Raw genomic sequence first — 17,260 nt, 5'->3', positions numbered from 1 at the left:
CCCTGGGAGAGTCCAACTGCTGGGAGGGGATGGGAGGAGCACAGGGGAGTGAACCAGGAAGGAATAGGGAGGGACTAAGGGACTAACTAAGGGACCGGTTATGAAGGAAGCCCTTGTTAGCACCAGAAACTTTGCCCAGCTCCGACTCTCGGTCCTCGGTAGAGCCAGCGCCACTACTGGCCATGCTCGCTGCCGCGGGCTCCCTGGTGGCCACAGTCTGGACGGCACTCCATCCCAGGGCTCTTCTGCTGGCTGCGGTCACCTTCCTGCTCCTGGCTGACTTCTTTAAAAATCGGCGCCCCAGGAACTTCCCTCCCGGGCCATGGAGTCTGCCCTTCGTCGGCAACATATTCCAGTTGGACTTCCGGCAGCCCCACCTCTCAATTCAGCCGGTAGGAAGGAACAGGGGTGTCTGGCTGTGTCCTTCCGTAATCCTGAGCTACGGGAACAGGGGACTTCCCAGGAACAGGACTGAAAGCAAGGTTCAAAGCCTGGTCATGGCCACCTGCTATCCCGAACCCAAAACCTGTGTCCTCCTTTAAGAAATACCTTGTATGATTTTCAGATAGTTGGAGATTTTTCTTACGCTTGAATGAAGGGCTTTCATTGTAATTCTCTCATGGTCAGAGAATACATTGCATGTAATTTTAATTCTTTAAGTCAAAGTCTATTAAAGGCATGATAATCTAGCTAGATAAATAAGCTCTGCAAATTTCAGAAATCGGTGGAAGGTGGTACCTCAACTTAGTTGGTTGAAGCGAAGGGAGGAGGGGAGAAAACCTCCTTTGATTGTAGTTTTCTACAAATATTACTTGTGTCTTACGTTTTTTTGTTTGGTCCTTTTACACCCTTGCTGCCTGCTCACCTACTCACTTTATCAGTGTCAGAGAAAGATGCGCCAAGAGTCTGTTTTACCACTTAGTTCTAGAAGCTCTCCGCCTTGTTTTGGAATGACTTTTCTGTATATTTAGCACACATGTAAGACTGGCAGGTCGTTTTGGTGAATGACTATCTTCCAGGTAATGATCCTCTTTATCAACTAATTTTCACTGCTGAAATAGTGAATATTCCAGACACGTTTGATAAGCGCTACCACTTCCCATTACGTGTGAAGACTGACTCTGATTATTTACTACTATTTAAGGGTATAAGCTCATGCTGTTTGCTTCTTTTTTCCCACCTATTTTTTCTTCCATTTTCCCCTTCACATTTCTTGGACACTCCCAAGCAATTGCCTTTTCATTCATCTTTATTTCTTTGTTACATCTATTTTTATCATCCTCCCTGCCGCTGTTCTGTGTTACTCAATAAGCAGGTGCAGCTTGTGAGACTTTGCTAACACCATTTTCCAAGTGAAGCAAAGCAACTACAAACACGGAGGAGCCCTGTCTCCTTTCTATGACACAGCTGTCTCGGGTGTTGTCCTCACTCACACTGAGAACCACAACTAACCTGCTCTTCTGTCCAGCTGGAACTCAAAGGAAGAAGAGTCTGAGGCCTTTGCTCCTTACTCCTCCTCCCATAGCTCTCTTTCTTCTGACTCTTCAAGTTCACAGTTTCCTCTTGTACCTCAAGTACATTCTTTCCCCATTCCTTCTGAAGACGATTCAGCAGAAGGAAACTTCTTAGCTTTGCCCCACTTCAAACTGCCTGTCCCCTCCATTCCCTTGATTTTAGGACACAAGGTTGACAATCTGCTATACTTAAAGTTTTTAGATTTCCCCCCTCCCCCGCTTCATTCTGGTGCTTGTCGTTTCACCATAATTTCTAAACTATTTTCTGCTTTCAAGCGTTTATCTGGGTTTCTAGTTTTCATGCTGATATTGGTGGTTTCCTTCACTTGTGGCTTCATGCTGTTGGCTACTTCGTGGTAAGTCTGTATTTTGCCAGACTAGGAAGTTTCCACCACTCATCAAGAATTTTCTCACAGACACTTTCCCTTTCCTGTGTTTGGTGGACACTGAGGCAGAGCTGTGCATCTCTGGTTCTGGGCCTTGCTCTTCACCATCTGCTTTCGCTGCACTGTGCAGGGTGGCTGCTTCTCAGCCCTGCAGAGCCTGTGGGTGTTCTCACATCACTTCTCTGCCGAGCTCTTCTGTGCAGACTTGCCCCCACACCACTGCAGCTTTCTGCCCTCGCTTTTCCCTTTGCTTCCTCTCTGTATCTTTGGGAAAAAAAAGTTGTTTTTTTTTTTTTTTATTATTTTACTGACAATGCCTTCTTTTCTCATACCATATATCCTGATCATAGTTTTCCTTCCTTCCACTATTTTCCAGCATCTTCGCTTCCCTTCCCCTCCAGATCCACTCTTTTTCTATCCCTCATTAGAAAAAAAAAAGCATGCTTCTCAGAGATAACAATCCAAAATTACAAAAAAACAAATAGTAAGATAAATTTAAAAATCTATCATATTAAAGTTGGATTTGGCAAACTAACAGGAGGAAAAGATTCCCAAGAACAGGCACAAGAGTCAGGCCCACTTGTTCTCACACTCAGGAGTCCCCTAAAAATGCTAACCTAAAAGGGATAATATATGTGCAGAGGACCTGATGCAGACCCATATAGGCCCCGTGCTTGCTGCTTCAGTATCTGTGAGTTAATATGCGCCTTCCTTGGTTGATTCCTCCCTATATCTTTCATTTCTTTGTTAAGATTTCCCACTATTTGGACTATTTGTATGATAGTCTGTCTTAGGGTTTCATTACTGTGAAGAGACAACATGACCATGACATTTCTTATAAAGAAAAATGTTGTTTAATTTGGCACTGACATACAGTTTCAGAGGTTTAATGCATTGTCATCATGGTGGGAAGCATGGCAGTGTACAGGCAGACATGGTGCTGGAGGAGCCAAGAGTTCTATATCTTGATCCACAGTCAGCAGTGAGAGACTGTCTGCAACACTGGGGGTAACTTGAGCATCTATATATATACTAATATATAGATGCTCCAGTGTTGCAGGCGTATATACATGTCTTATGGGGCTGTGCTTTTTTTGACTTTTGGTGAAAGAAACATTGATTGGAGTTCCATCTCTGTCAGATACTGTCATGATTTGCAAGAGTACAAATAGCATGCTTTTATTTTGTCTTGCCTGTTTAAATGTTTGGTTTGCTACAGCATGAAATGTTACTACAGAACTGAGATGATATGTCTGATCACAACAGTGACTTGTGATGAAATAAGTTTGAGAAAGTCTTCCCGGTCCAGTCACTTTTCATCCATTGGTTTTATATGTTATATTGGTATGTGCTTTTATATTTCTGGCCACAAACAAATGAGGTTAAGTGGTATAATTCAATTACAATAAAGTTTTGATTCTTGCCATTGGGAAATAATCCCCACAATCTGGTGGGTCTTTCTTCTGGGTTTGTATATTCTTCTTCATTTGGGTCCTATGATAAGTACACAGGTTAGCCATCAGTTATGAACATCATTTTTCATTGAGCAAACTGGCTAGGACAAATAACCAATGAATAACTACAAATAAGTGTATGAACCCAACATGATTTAACCAAACCTTTATTCTCCTTATTTGCTGCTTTGCTCTTCATATGTAAGTAGAAGAGAGTTGATATTTTGTGACATATAAGAGCATATTTATGTTCTTATTGAGTGCTTATTACAACAGACACATTACAGTACAGTCCATGATCATATTGGTTCAGCTGATGTAACCCAATGTGATATCAAGTGAAGTCACATAGGTATCTCCAGGGATGACCTTTGGTAGATAAATTAGGCTGTACTTAAAGAGAATTTTAACAAGTGTCTAGTAGAGTAAGCAGGATAAGACATTTTAAATGGAGGAAGATAGCATGAGTTTTAACAGGATGAGAAAGAAGAGAACGCTGGCCTCCTGATTCTGCATGTGGGAAGGGTACATCCTTCTTACCATCTGTTCTCTCTCCTATGTCTCAATGAATCATTAGGAACATTCTTTAAATAAAAGTCTTATCAGACTAAAGTGGAAGTGTAGTACATGATTTAGATACAAGCACGCACTACATGTTGATTATAATAAGGCACCCAGAATGGTGTAAATAAGATAGAATAGTTTTCCTCTTATAGTGGGATTAAGATTTTTAGGCCGGAGGTCAGAGTTGTGGAGACTGCTTTGTGATACAAGCTGGTTCAAAGTATCCAACTCCTTCTGTGTTGTTGCTCGTCTCTCTCTACTGACACCATTTATATATTTCTGGCATATGGGAGAGGAGAAGAGGAAGTATTCAACAAGTAGCTTTGATGACTTCTGACTTGGAAGATTCCTCTCTGTATCTTTCAACTACCTATTAAGATTTTCCAGTATTTTCCTCCAACTGGAAATATTTAAAGCAAAAGAAATATATATATTTGCACACCAGGCCACCAGCACCCATACTTACGCACCATCAACTACTTTCAGTTATCCACTCAGAAATAATTTCATATAACTTGTTCATCTGTGGTTTCAGATTTGATCGTAATAAAATAAAGCTATAGTTTATTTAAGTTCTTTGTATTAGTAGAGATATTCCATGTTTCAAAGGAAAAAAATTAATATCACATACAAAAATGTTTAAAAGGTTCAAACAAGTGACTTTTAAAAATGCAATAACCACAAAGATCAGAAGAAAGGGCAGGAGTTCAGTTGGCAAAGTGCTCACCATGCAGCACTGGGAATATGAGTTCAGTCCCTAGAATCTACAGCATGTGGTATGGTAGCCTGTTTTTATAAACTCAGTGATAGGAAGGAGAAGACAGCCAAACCCCTGAAGTTCACCAGCTAACCACCACAAGCCTGCTCAGTGCTCATGAAATACACTGACTCAAAATAACAAGGCCAGCAGCTCCTGAAAATGAAACCTGAGCTTGACCCCTGACACACACACACACATACACACACACACACAGCTTACTATGCAGAGCTGTAAGGATTCAGACTAACAGACCTTTTCATTTACTGCTAATAGGAGTGGGAACTGAGACTGTTTCCCTCCCCCCAGCTATCCCTTTGCTATTCCTTCTTAATGACTTCAATAGAGCTGCCTCATTTGTCTTCATGGCTCATTTGTCTCAGTAATCCTTAGCTTCTACTTTCTCTTTATTTGAGACAATGCATTCTGCCTCACTTTGTTCCTCAATAATCCACTTGTAGATTTGCTTCTATTATTAAATTTGCTGTCTCATTTCTTTTCTTAAATTTTACATCTCTTATTTCAATTCAGTGCTGTTTGTTTTCCTATTGTTATTTTCAATTTTAACTCTGTTTTGCCCTTCTGAGCCACTTAAAAAAGAACAGCTTTGCTTTAATTTTTCAAATGACTTACTAAGCATGCAGTGAACCTGTGTTCTGCCTGCCTTAGGACATACACCCAAATGTCCACTGGGTCATTGAATACACATCAAGCAACTGGCAGACAGAGATGGCCATTTGAGAATCATAAGGGTCAGGGCTTGTCCATCTCCATTTAGTTTAGTCTAAGATATAACTTACTGATCCACTTCTGTTGCACTAGACACATACATGGACAGAGAGCTGATAAAAATGGAAAGGAGGCATTCAACTCAGTGTCTAGTCTCAGGTGATGGATTCCACTGGCACACATACAGAATCTGTGTGGTGCACATTGCTGGTTAGGAGGCACTAAGCCAGGTAATTTCTTTGTTAATATTGAAAGTTACTCAATAAATTCTTATACAGCATATCTGTATAAGAATTACACTCATCTACACACTGATCCTGACAAAGTTAATTTATTTTCTTGTTTGAACACACCTATGTCTGATCTTTTAAAAGGAAAGACACACACTTGTCTCTGCCTTAGGAACAAGACAAGACAGATTGTGCTATAACTTAATGAAATTAGCGAGGACTCTGGATAAAGAACAAGGGAAGTTCTGAGTCTAAGACTCTATCTATAATATGGTGTAAGGTCCCGGAGCAAGACCAAATCGTTATGTTTTCTCTGACAGGGTTTACAAAATTCGAAGTCTCTGTGATTGATGTGATAAGGTGTAAGCAAATGAAGATAAGAGTAGGGCAGAGGAGCACAGATACCTGGAAGAACTGACTTCTCTTTGGTACTGTTGACAACACCCAGGATGACAAAAAAGCAAAAGTGGGTTGATACAAGTCTGATTTGTAAATACACAGGTGGAAGAATCTTTAAAAATAATTGTACACTCTCATCCACCTTTGTACAAAGTTGTGTGTTCTGCACCTTTGTGGATGCTTTCAGTCTCTCCAGCACCCTCTGCTCCTTTCCTCAAACTCACTAACCCACACCCTCATGCCTGCGCTCCACTCTCTAACTGCCACTAAACACCTAAGGTAATTTTTTTAATTTTCTCACACATGTTATGTAACACTTGGCAGAGTTCCTCTACCAGGCAAGAGCCTTTTTCTTGGCTGCATTACTTACTTGCAGCTAATATTTCTTTTTAGAAAGATGAAGAAAATGCTAGCTATGATAGAACAGCTATAAAAGAGGAAATAAAACACAAAGCATATTGAGCGTCCACTCAGTGAGTATGGCTGTCTGGGACTAGCAGGTTCTTGTCCTGGCTCTCACCTTGCATTTGTGTCCCCAAGCTTCTGGACACAGAGCTCATTCATTTCTCAGAGATGCAGTGGGTGGTTGGGTTCCTGTAACTAAACACTGCTTCTCACAGTGTCGCTCTCCTTCTTCCCCCAGAAGGCTTTGAGGGAGGGAATGACTTTTCACTCTTCCATAATGGGAGTCTGAGACTTGGAATAGAGAATATACCCCAAGAGTCCAGTTAGAGAACCACAGAGCCTACGTGCTTATCTCACTCTAGAGCTTCAGAGATATCTCTTCTTCCAGCTTCTGTCCTATATTGTACTGTTAATATCCAGCAAGGTTTGGAGATAGCACATCTACCTAAACCAATACTGGATAATGGATAAGGAATCCATAGTTGCTCTAGAACACTTGTATTCATATACCTCAATGTTTCTCTGGAAGGATTTCCTTTATTCTCTGCCTCCCTGGATGACAGGATATTTCAGGTTAGAGCACTTGATGTCTTACACTTATAAACCCACGTGTTAGTCTACGGACACATTGATGCTCATTTGGTTCATGATGGCTACCCATATGAACAAAATATTTATAAGGAAATTTCTAATCCTCAAGTTATGTTTGGTGGAGATGGAAAAAAAATTACGAAAACATTTTCATCATACCAGTGTACAAGAGGACACTACTCTCGGATTTGGTACACAACATGCCCAGACACCAAATGCTCAGCACAAAGGAGATTTATTACCCTAGAGGGGTAAGTGTGGCAGGGAGGAGGGGTGTGTCACAAAGGCAGCAGGAGCAGCAGCAGCAATCAGGCAAGCAGTAAGAAAGAACAGGTGTTTCTACAGGAGTGGATTTTTAAGGGGAAAAGGGGGTGTCTAAGCTAGAGTGAATTGTCATATCCTGATTGGACATGTTATCCAAATAATGAATTTTGATTGCTGGACATTGGTGTTTTGTCTCAAAAATGTGTCAGTGGCCAAGCAAAGAGTAGATCTTGGGGGGCTAGCTTTACAAACGCTTTTAGCAAGGGGAGGAAATTGGGTCCAAGGACAAAACCTGTTTGTAATATTTGTCATACCTGGGCCCACTGGAGACCTTGAACCAAGGTACCTCTTCCATACACAAATACACAGATTTCCCTTAGTGTTAGTCCTCTTAGTCATACATGTACATACCATGTGTAGTACATATTGATGAGTAGGAGGCATTGTCTTCTGATTAAACAGACAGTTTGGTCTACTAGGAAGTCCATCCAATCTGCACCAACATGAACCCTGTAGAGACCTTCCTTGGCCTTTGTCAGGTCAAATGTGTCACATGGTCTCCTTTCATTAGACTTCAGGATGCTTCAGAACAGAGATTTTGCTTCTTTGTTGAAACTTATGTCCTCATGCTTTCTTCTAGGGATGCATAGTAGGTGCCCAGGCAATCATATTAATTCATATATTATATATATTAATATTAATATATGATATTAATTCATAAATTCATATTAATTCATAAATCATATATATTAATGAATATATATGGAGTCAATTTTATTCCTTCTCTGCAGTTTGAGTTTAGGGCAATGGAGAGGGAAACATCTTGAAAGTGTTTCCATAGACCAAGGTGCACCACATACAGCCTATATTCCACTCATGGGAATCTCTCAACACGAATCCCATTAACTACACACATGCCTGCCATCCCTGGATACATAAACACAGACATACTTAACTCTAAGTATTGATATATTTTTCAGTTTGTGAAGAAATATGGGGACATTTTTAGCCTGAATCTTGGTGACTTAACTTTTGTGGTCATAACTGGACTGCCTTTAATCAAAGAAGTCTTTACTCATGTGGAACAAAACATTATGAACCGGCCAATCACTCTTGTACGAGAACGGATCTCTAGTAACAATGGTAAGTTTATATAAGTTTGTTTAGCAATATGGCACGTCTATTGTCATGTTTATGATGTATTAAAGGTGCCTGTCTCTAACTTTCCAACATTCCCATAAACCAACCAAAACCCATCATGAATTGCCGTCATTAAAGGAAGCGGGAGGCCACAGTTTCTGAATGAAAGCACCCATAGGAAAGGAAGTATCTGAGTTGCTGAAGGAACAGTTCTGCATGCTGAAAGGATCCCCCAACGATGTGTGGGAATCAGTGAGACCAAGGTTTCCTTTTGAAAAAGTTGAAGATTTCTCCAAAAGTTAGAAAATAGGCTTGAGCGTGGTATTGTATGTTCCATAAAATAGATGTTAGATGCTGAACACACCAGAATTTTTTCCTGTTAGGATACATATGCTTCTATCTAAGTGAGTCATTTTTCATCTGTTTTTTTTTTTAAGATTTTATTTATTTTTTGCATATTAGTGCTCAAAGAGGGTATAGGTGGTTGTGAGCCACCATGTCATTGCTAAGAATTGAACTCAGGACCTCTGGAAGAGGTTAACCACTGAGCCATCTCTCCAGCCCCCATTTTTCATCTGTTAAAGATTTATTGCCTAAGAACTCTTATAATGCCTTCCTTTCCCTTTAATTTATGTATCTTGTCTTATCCTTTAGTTCATTCCTATTATTCAACTTAAGAGAACTTGATAGACTTTCATGTCTGCATCGGAACCAGGGAGATGTGAATTTGAAGACGCAGTTGGCAAACAATTGAATTCTCTTGAAAAGTTTAATTTAAATGTATTCCTCATTTTCTTTTGTAGCAATTGGAATGGACTCATTGCTAGTTGGCAATGAACATGCAGAGTTCCTAAGAGAAAAGGATTCAATGACACATAAGCAATATCATTGTGTGATGTTGCAGGTCACCAGAACATGTGAGCTGTCATGATTCCTGCTTTGGAATAATCTCTCTAGAAAGCCATCAAGCCCCTTATGGGCCCCTCCCCTGTCCGTTGCACATGTGTCTAATACAGTTCCTGAGGTGGTTTTAGACCAGAATTATAATGCCATAATGCTGTACCTCTTCCTCCCAGGATTGGTCTTCTCCAGTGGCCAGATATGGAAGGAGCAAAGAAGGTTTGCCCTGATGACACTGAGGAATTTTGGCTTGGGAAAGAAAAGCTTAGAGCAGCGCATGCAGGAAGAGGCCTGCCACCTAGCGGAAACCATAGGAGAAGAGGAAGGTAAGCATTTCACAGGGCAGGTGCATTCACTGAACAGATTCTTAATGAATGTCCTGGGCCCTGTACTGTGCTGGACACTGAGGATTGAACAGGGACCATCTAGCCATGACTCTGGCCCAGGAGTTCTGCAGCTAAGCACACAAATGGGTCACTAAACACAGTGCTGAACCTGAAGCCTGGTTGTCAGTCTGACTTCCCAAGCACTAGCAGAGTCCCTGATGCATGAGAGACCCATGTAGTATGTTCTTCCCAGAGCTCTGCAATGTGTTTTTCTGTCATGCAAGGTCAATTTGTTATAGGAAGTAGAAACAAATTAATAACTGAAGGACTCATCTCTCCCTCTTCCCACCTCCAGGACAGCCTTTTGACCCTCACTTCAATATCAACAATGCAGTTTCCAATATCATTTGCTCTATCACTTTTGGGGACCGCTTTGAGTACCATGACAGTAGGTTTCAGGAGATGCTGAGGCTACTGGATGAGGCCATGTGTTTGGAGACAACACTGATATGCCAGGTAAACACTTTCCTTTGCATATCTTTGAAAGATAGGGCTTTTTAAAGTTAATATATAATGTTTTAAATATTGAGTTTGATCGAAATATATTTCAAATCCAATTCTCGACTTTGATGTTTTTGTTAATATAGTGAGCAATATATGCAAAACATTTCCAACATTTGCTTGAACTCTTTTAATACTCATATTTTCCAGAGCCCACCGGCAGAGTCAAACAGTTTTTGAGTCGGGAGTGAGGATTGAAAGAAAAATTAATAAACCAACACGCAACACATGGGATCTTTCCGAGAGGGCTCTAGTAGAAAAACTAGTCATGCCTTGCTTTATTCCAGTAACTGCTTTTTAAGTCAGAGCAAAAGCACCTGAGTACAATGAAAGAATTCGCAGGGAAGTCAAAACTTCTTTATCTCACCTACCTGTGTGTCTGATCCTCACACAAACAAAAGGTGTGAACTTGACAAGACATCCCACCTGCTGTATCAAACAAAAGGAGATAGACTGGGCAGTTTATCCTTGACTCCAGTGAAGGTCAGGGTGAAAGCATGTCTTTCTGCTGCTGAGATCAAAATAACAGAGCAGCCTGGCAGACCAGTGGCTCCCCACATATATTGGTCTATATTAATACATATGCAAATGTAGCTCTCTTTTAGAGAATGGTAATGTTGATTTGAACTCTCTTTCCATGCCTCTCTTCCTGCCTCATAGACATTATCTGAATGTACTTTCTAGTGCATTACCTTTCTTTGAGATGTGTCTTTGTGCACTGATCTTTGTTATCGGCAGACTACCAGTACAGTCTGAATATGTTGTTGTTTTGTCTGCAGTTAGATAATTATGTTGTTCCTAGGTTTATGCTATTATGAATAACAGTTCAATGTCAGTGTCCATGTGACATACTCATTTGTCGTATATTTGCATCTGGACATACAAGATAACTAAGATTCAGAAGGATGAAAAGTTCCCATACCCATTGGCATTTGATGCTATCAGTCTTATAATACTAGAAAATACAAATCTTTGGGATTCAAATGTTACCTTCACTATGTCCCATTTTCTATCTGTAATCCTTATAGCTTCTCAAGTAATCTCCATAGTTTGCTGGTCTGTCAGCCACACCCATGAATACGGAAGACAGTTGTAGGTGAAATTAACCACAAGTGCTTGCTTTTATCAGCCTGGTTTTCTTTCTGCTAGCCCACTAACTATCTTGGTATGTACACATTTGAGGATGTATATGTTTGTATGTTTTAAAAATATTTTCATGATCTTTTATTTAGTGTGTGTGCATGCACATATATACATTTGCTATGTGTGTGGGCACACACAAGTGAGAGAACAACTTTCAGAAGTAGGTTCTCTCCTTCCAGAATGTTTGTATGAAGAATGAAAAAGTGTGTGTGTATTTGGGTGTGTGTGTGTTTGACATAGAGAGATCATGAGAGAGAAAGAGACAGAGATGAGAGAGAAAGAGAGAGAATTTGATTTACAATTGTTATCTTATTAATTATTTCCTTTATGTAATGTTATCATTTATCTCTTTTGACTAGTTTGTATTTGAAATCTTTTCATCAGGTATCACAATAGCTATGTCAGCTTGTTCCATTTCTGTTTGCTTTATAGATTGGTTTCCTTTTTTTTAATCTTAATCTGTAGGTATTTTTGCATATAAGATGTACTTCTGAGAGACAACACAAAGTTTGATGTAGGTTTTGAATTTAGTGTCTCTTAGACATTGTGGTCATGCTCATTATTTTCCCTAATGGATATTTAAATGGAGTGTGTTATCAACATTGTGCTCCATTCCTGATTATTTTTCTGCATAGTCCAGTCTTTCAGCAATGTTTTCTACTATGTTATTTTTTTCATTGAGTTATTATTTTTCAACATTTCCATTTTATTTTATCAAAGCCTCCATTCCCTTGATTCATGTGTCTTCCATGTTGCTTATCTTTTCAACCACATTGCTCATTTTCTCATTCATTTGCCTACTTTTGCCTTTCTACTGCTGACTTTCTGCTCTGGATCCTTATTGAATTCATCTGCTTGCTTATCTCCTCCAAGTCCCTTATTTTTATTAGAAAAACATTTGCAACTTTTAAGTAGCATTTACTTGTTTCAGTATCTTTGAGTTCATTAGTTTAGGATCTTTCACTGGTATTCTCCTGGCTTGTATTTTCATATTTCCTATATTTCTGTATTACATTTTATGCTCTCTTGGACATCTCTTTCGTTGGAGATGTTTCAGCTTTACCACCCTATGGGTACACAATTGTTCCAGAGAGAATGAATCTGAAGGACACTGACTGGTTCGTTTTCTCTTTAAAAGTTCATTTTCTCTTTAAAACCTTCAGTTTTGATGTATTGACTTCCCTATGATGCACCCAAATGTTTATTTATTCTCACTTATCCTTTCCCCCACAAGGGTTGTCTCCTCAACTTCAATGATGCTATCACTAAAAACTATGGCATTGGTTAGGATGACTTATAGTTATAAAAAGCATAAAGAACGAGTGCAGTTGCACCCATTGTCTACACTATTTCGTGTACTTGTTTTAACTCTTACTCATGGTACTTCTAAGTCCAGCAGCTCCATTGCTTTCTTCCTAGTAAGCAGAGTCTAGGAAGTCAGAGGAGTTCAGTGAGTGCCCAGATAACTTCTAGGTGTGTGTATCAGAGGGGACATTGTTAGAAGGGAACAAAGAGGTTGCAGAGAGTGATAACAAACATTCTTGGAAAGATCAGTTACATTAGGCACTTTGATAGACGGCTGCAAAAGTTCATTAATTTTCACATTGACATTTACATATAAAATGAGACAAGATAGTGTCTACAAGCTGGCACAGAGTCGGGCAAGCAAATATAGATAGCACTCCACCAGACCTCTGTAGAATGCTTTGTGTGTCTCATGCCATTCAGTGTTTGGATACAGGGAGACTTCATTACCACATTGTATATTATCAATACTACTTTTTAATAATATTAATGTCAACTTATTTTATCTGTTACAACTTATTTTTACTAGAAGGGAACAGAGGAAGAAAGCACACCCATGCCTATCTCATTTTAAATCTTGGTGATTTATATTGTATTATGCTATTTGTTTACTATAAATTTTATTGAAACTTCATTCACCATACACTTTGCTCCAGTAAAGATTGTGTATATGGGGATTAAATCAATGGTGAGGACACCAGAATGTACAGTTACCTGCACAACACGTTATTGGTAATTTTCCTGCGGGGAAAGAAATCATGGAGAACTAGAGGTGGAAGAAGATGCCTGTTACTTTAAGGATAATCAGGCAAAATACCTCCAAGGAGTCTTGAGCAGTACATTCATGAAGTGAAGGTCAGTGTTATAACAATGTCAGGGGCACTTTTGGGGCACAGTGAATTGAACCTGCCAAGGCCCATCAGAGACGTGCCCTCAGTGTGATGACGAGGCTGCTGGGGTTGAAATGACTAGAGAAACAGAGGCAATGATAAAGAATTTGGGGGTCCCATCTCTGTAGGACTTAGAGGTACAAAGCACTATCACAGGATAGGGACAGAACTTGAATACTGAAAGTCAGAGAATCAACATGTAGTTACTGAGAAATATTTTATCTGTACACTATATGCAAAATAAGTTACAATGGCATTTTTAGTATAATTGATAAAAGTGATGAATGCTGTCCCAATGTCCAGATAGAGAGGTGCTGCCGTGTAGCAGGTACCAGGAAGTTGCTAGTAAGAAGTGGTCTGAAGCCCAATATATTTTGCATGGCAGAGTCAAAATGTTTTTGAGGTAAGTGAAAGGGGAAACAGAAGCTGGCCCCACAATTTCACAGTAAGAAGCAAAGGAAAAGAAAAGACCATATACCGAAACATTTTAAAGTGGCACCATATTGTCTCTATGATTGTCTTATTTTTATCCCCGATCAGCTCTATAATATTTTTCCATGGATAATGAATTATCTTCCTGGACCACATCAAACACTTTTCAGAAACTGGGAAAAACTGAAATTGTTTGTTTCTTGTATGATCGACAATCACCGAAGAGACTGGAACCCTGATGAGCCGAGAGACTTCATTGATGCTTTCCTCAAGGAAATGACAAAGGTGAGGAAGATGTTCCTGTGTCGTCTTCTGAGAGACAATGTAGTGGTTTAATAGTTTCACCCAATCCTGCAGCAGGCTACCCCACTCTGAGGGCTTTAAAATGGCCCAGCTTTATTCTCTTACGGTTTTTCCTAATCTTTTATTCCTGTTGGCCATACTAGGTTCTGTAAAAGGCAATGGAAACTCTCTAACCCTGCCTCTCCATGCTCCTGGAGGACAAAGATACGTTTTGCTGTGGTCCTGCCCTCTATCTTCAATCCCCAAACTATAGCATATCTTTTTATTTGATCTATTTGGTTTTGATCCTAAGGTCACAAGTCCCTTCTCCAATTAATCAAATCTACAAAGCATATTTTGACTCATCAAGTAGCATGTGAAGGTTCCAAAAACGAAGATATAGAAATCTTTGTAGATCAATGTAAGTGAAAATTAGTAGTAATGTTAACTCAGGGGTGTCATTAGGCATACAAGGGTCCCTGCCTGGAAATGGCAGATACTTTCCTGTCATGGCTCTCCTTGCCTTTTACCCACAAATGAAAGAATTATATACAAAGTGAAAGTAGCAATTAAACTTCAGAGCTCTGTTTTTGATGCACTGATCTAAAGCCAGTTACTCACCCCTTCAGCCCTACTGCAGGATGCAGGCGAAATTCAATGGAATGCTGGAGTCTGACTTTACTCCCTGGGTGGGGTGTCCTCTTTCATGTGGTCTCTTGTAAACATCATCTGATCATACAGAAGCAAACAGAAAGCAGTTGACTGAGTGCATTTGATACTTTTGCATCTTGTGACGATAACTGGTAGAAACATTTTAAGAGGGTGAAGGTTTATGTTTGCGTCATGTTTTCAAGGGGTATTGGTCTATCATGAAGTAAAGAAAATGGAAAAAAAATATGTGTTGGAATCTGTTTATGTCATGGTAGATCAAAAGTAGAAGCTAAGCCTTTGCCACAGCCACAGGAATCTCACTTCTGGTGACTGACTTCCTTCAGCTCAATGCCCCCTGCCAGTGTTCCAAAATATCCTAAAATACCACCAGCAACTAGGAAACAAGAACTCAAAACTTGAGCCTGTAGGGATCATTTTAAATTTAAACTGTAACACTATTTTAATAGATTATATACATTAATAGATTATTTACATTAATAGATTATATATGTAATGAAAAACTATAACACTATTTTTAATGCTCTAATCTCAATATGCCTTTAGCAAATATACATCACTGAATCCTTCCTATTATCTTTGACTCATTAGACTATAGATTCCTTTTCTTCCCAGGGCACAATAGTGAATTTCTTTCCTTGTTCTGTCATTGTTCGTCTTCCTTGCACAGTATTAATAGAAACAATGTGTTATCCCCAGAAGAGAAATCAAATCATTTGCTTTAAGGGGTACAGGTGTGAGACCATCAACATCACCAGCAATGTAAACATTGATTCTTCTAGAGGAAGTTACTAAGTTGTATCTCAAAGAAAAATTGATGGAATCAGCAAGGTATTAGCGATGAAAGATTAATGGGGAAGGCAAAGAATCAATAAACACAGAGAAGTCACCTGATTTTTTTGTAGAATCAACAAAAACACTTGTATAGTGCTTGACATGTGTCTGTTGCATCTCATACAGCTGATCTGGCAAGTTAAGATGTATATGTTATTCTTGTTTCATAGGCTGAAACAGATAAACAGGAAATGAGTATCTTAGATCATATAGTGACTTAGTGATGCAGCTAATGCTGGAAGCCAAATGTGTGTGTGGTTTTTCCTGTTTATTCTGTTCCGTTAGCTTTTCCAAAAAAAATAGAGTCACAAGAAAATAGTCGTCTTGATGTTCATCCACTCAAGTTCCAGAAGCTTTTGTTCAGCCTCCAGCGCAAGGAGCAGGAAAGTGCTTCATATGGAGATCAAAGTAACATCATTTCAAATGAGTCCTCCTTAGTTCATTCCTCAGGGTGAAGAAGGCCTTTTGTGTCAATCTCATTGTGCTTGGGGCACAATAATCACTTTAAATGACTGCATTTAAACTTGTTACTCAACATCAGAACCTGTGTATTGAGATAATCACAGAGTTTTGACTGAGCACTGTCTTTTCTAGTACCCAGACAAGACCACAAGTTTCACTGAAGCAAACCTCATCTGGAGCACTCTGGACCTCTTCTTTGCGGGGACAGAGACAACATCCACGACACTGCGCTGGGCTCTGCTCTATATGGCCCTCTACCCAGAAGTGCAAGGTGAGCCTGTGGTGAAAGCACCTGGACAAGGCAGAATTCTGCTTCTGGAAGCGATGGCTTAGACAGGGCTGGAAGATAGCATGGTGGAGTGGGAGGAAGTGGAATAGCTGTGAGGAAATGTGCACTGGGGAATATAGGCAGGGCTTCCATGTTTCTGTCAGGACTAAGGTGGGTCCCAGGGTGGGGACGTGTGCAGAGCCCATCCTCTCATGTTCCTCTTCCCTTTTTAGTAGGCTCTTCCTATTTTGCCCTGCATTCTGTTCAGACTCATTATTCTGGTATTCAATACACTGTAATATTTCCTTTCTGCTTTTCAACCTCAAATCTACCCACCCTGTATGGTGCCCTTCCTACATCCTATGTCTTCTTCTGGCCCTATCTTTATTCTTGCCTCTAAGCCATGATATTGGCTCTCAATTTAACTTTGTTAAGTGTTCTGTTACAATTTTTCCTCCATCCAGAAGAATCTTCTCAGCTAATACCTCCCTAGGTCATTTCAAAGTCCTCCATGAATTTGATGACTTGGGAATTACTGTCCTTCTCCTCCTCCAGGTGACCAAATACTCCTCCATGACTCTGCTTAACACACTGTTTCTATCTCCACTGACATACATCAGGGAGAGAGGTCCATCCTATCATTTCTATACCTTCTTATTCTAGAAAATTTTAACCATTTGAGGATTGGAACACTTTTTCCTGTTATTGAGCATGTTTTTTGTTCTTGTTTTTGGAGGCAGGGGTTGAATTGTGGT

At 39.8% G+C, this 17,260-nt stretch overlaps 1 protein-coding gene across 2 annotated transcripts in view; it reads left to right on the top strand.

The window, feature by feature from the left end:
* Positions 1–17,260, top strand: part of LOC129692548 (cytochrome P450 2J6) — a 31,959-nt gene continuing 14,699 nt past the window's right edge. For both annotated transcript variants that reach the window (XM_055629028.1, XM_055629029.1), the window contains exons 1-6: positions 1–392; positions 8,274–8,436; positions 9,510–9,659; positions 10,015–10,175; positions 14,099–14,275; positions 16,370–16,508. In XM_055629028.1, coding sequence (XP_055485003.1) covers positions 183–392; positions 8,274–8,436; positions 9,510–9,659; positions 10,015–10,175; positions 14,099–14,275; positions 16,370–16,508 — 1,000 coding nt within the window. In that variant the 5' untranslated portion in view covers positions 1–182. The remainder of the gene's footprint in view (positions 393–8,273; positions 8,437–9,509; positions 9,660–10,014; positions 10,176–14,098; positions 14,276–16,369; positions 16,509–17,260) is intronic.

The sequence above is a fragment of the Psammomys obesus genome, unplaced genomic scaffold, assembly GCF_907164565.1.
Source record: "Psammomys obesus unplaced genomic scaffold, mPsaObe1.curated_primary_1811, whole genome shotgun sequence".
Classification (NCBI taxonomy): Eukaryota; Metazoa; Chordata; class Mammalia; order Rodentia; family Muridae; genus Psammomys; species Psammomys obesus.
Note: the sequence above shows the minus strand (reverse complement) of the source record. Positions and strands in the feature narration are given on the sequence as shown.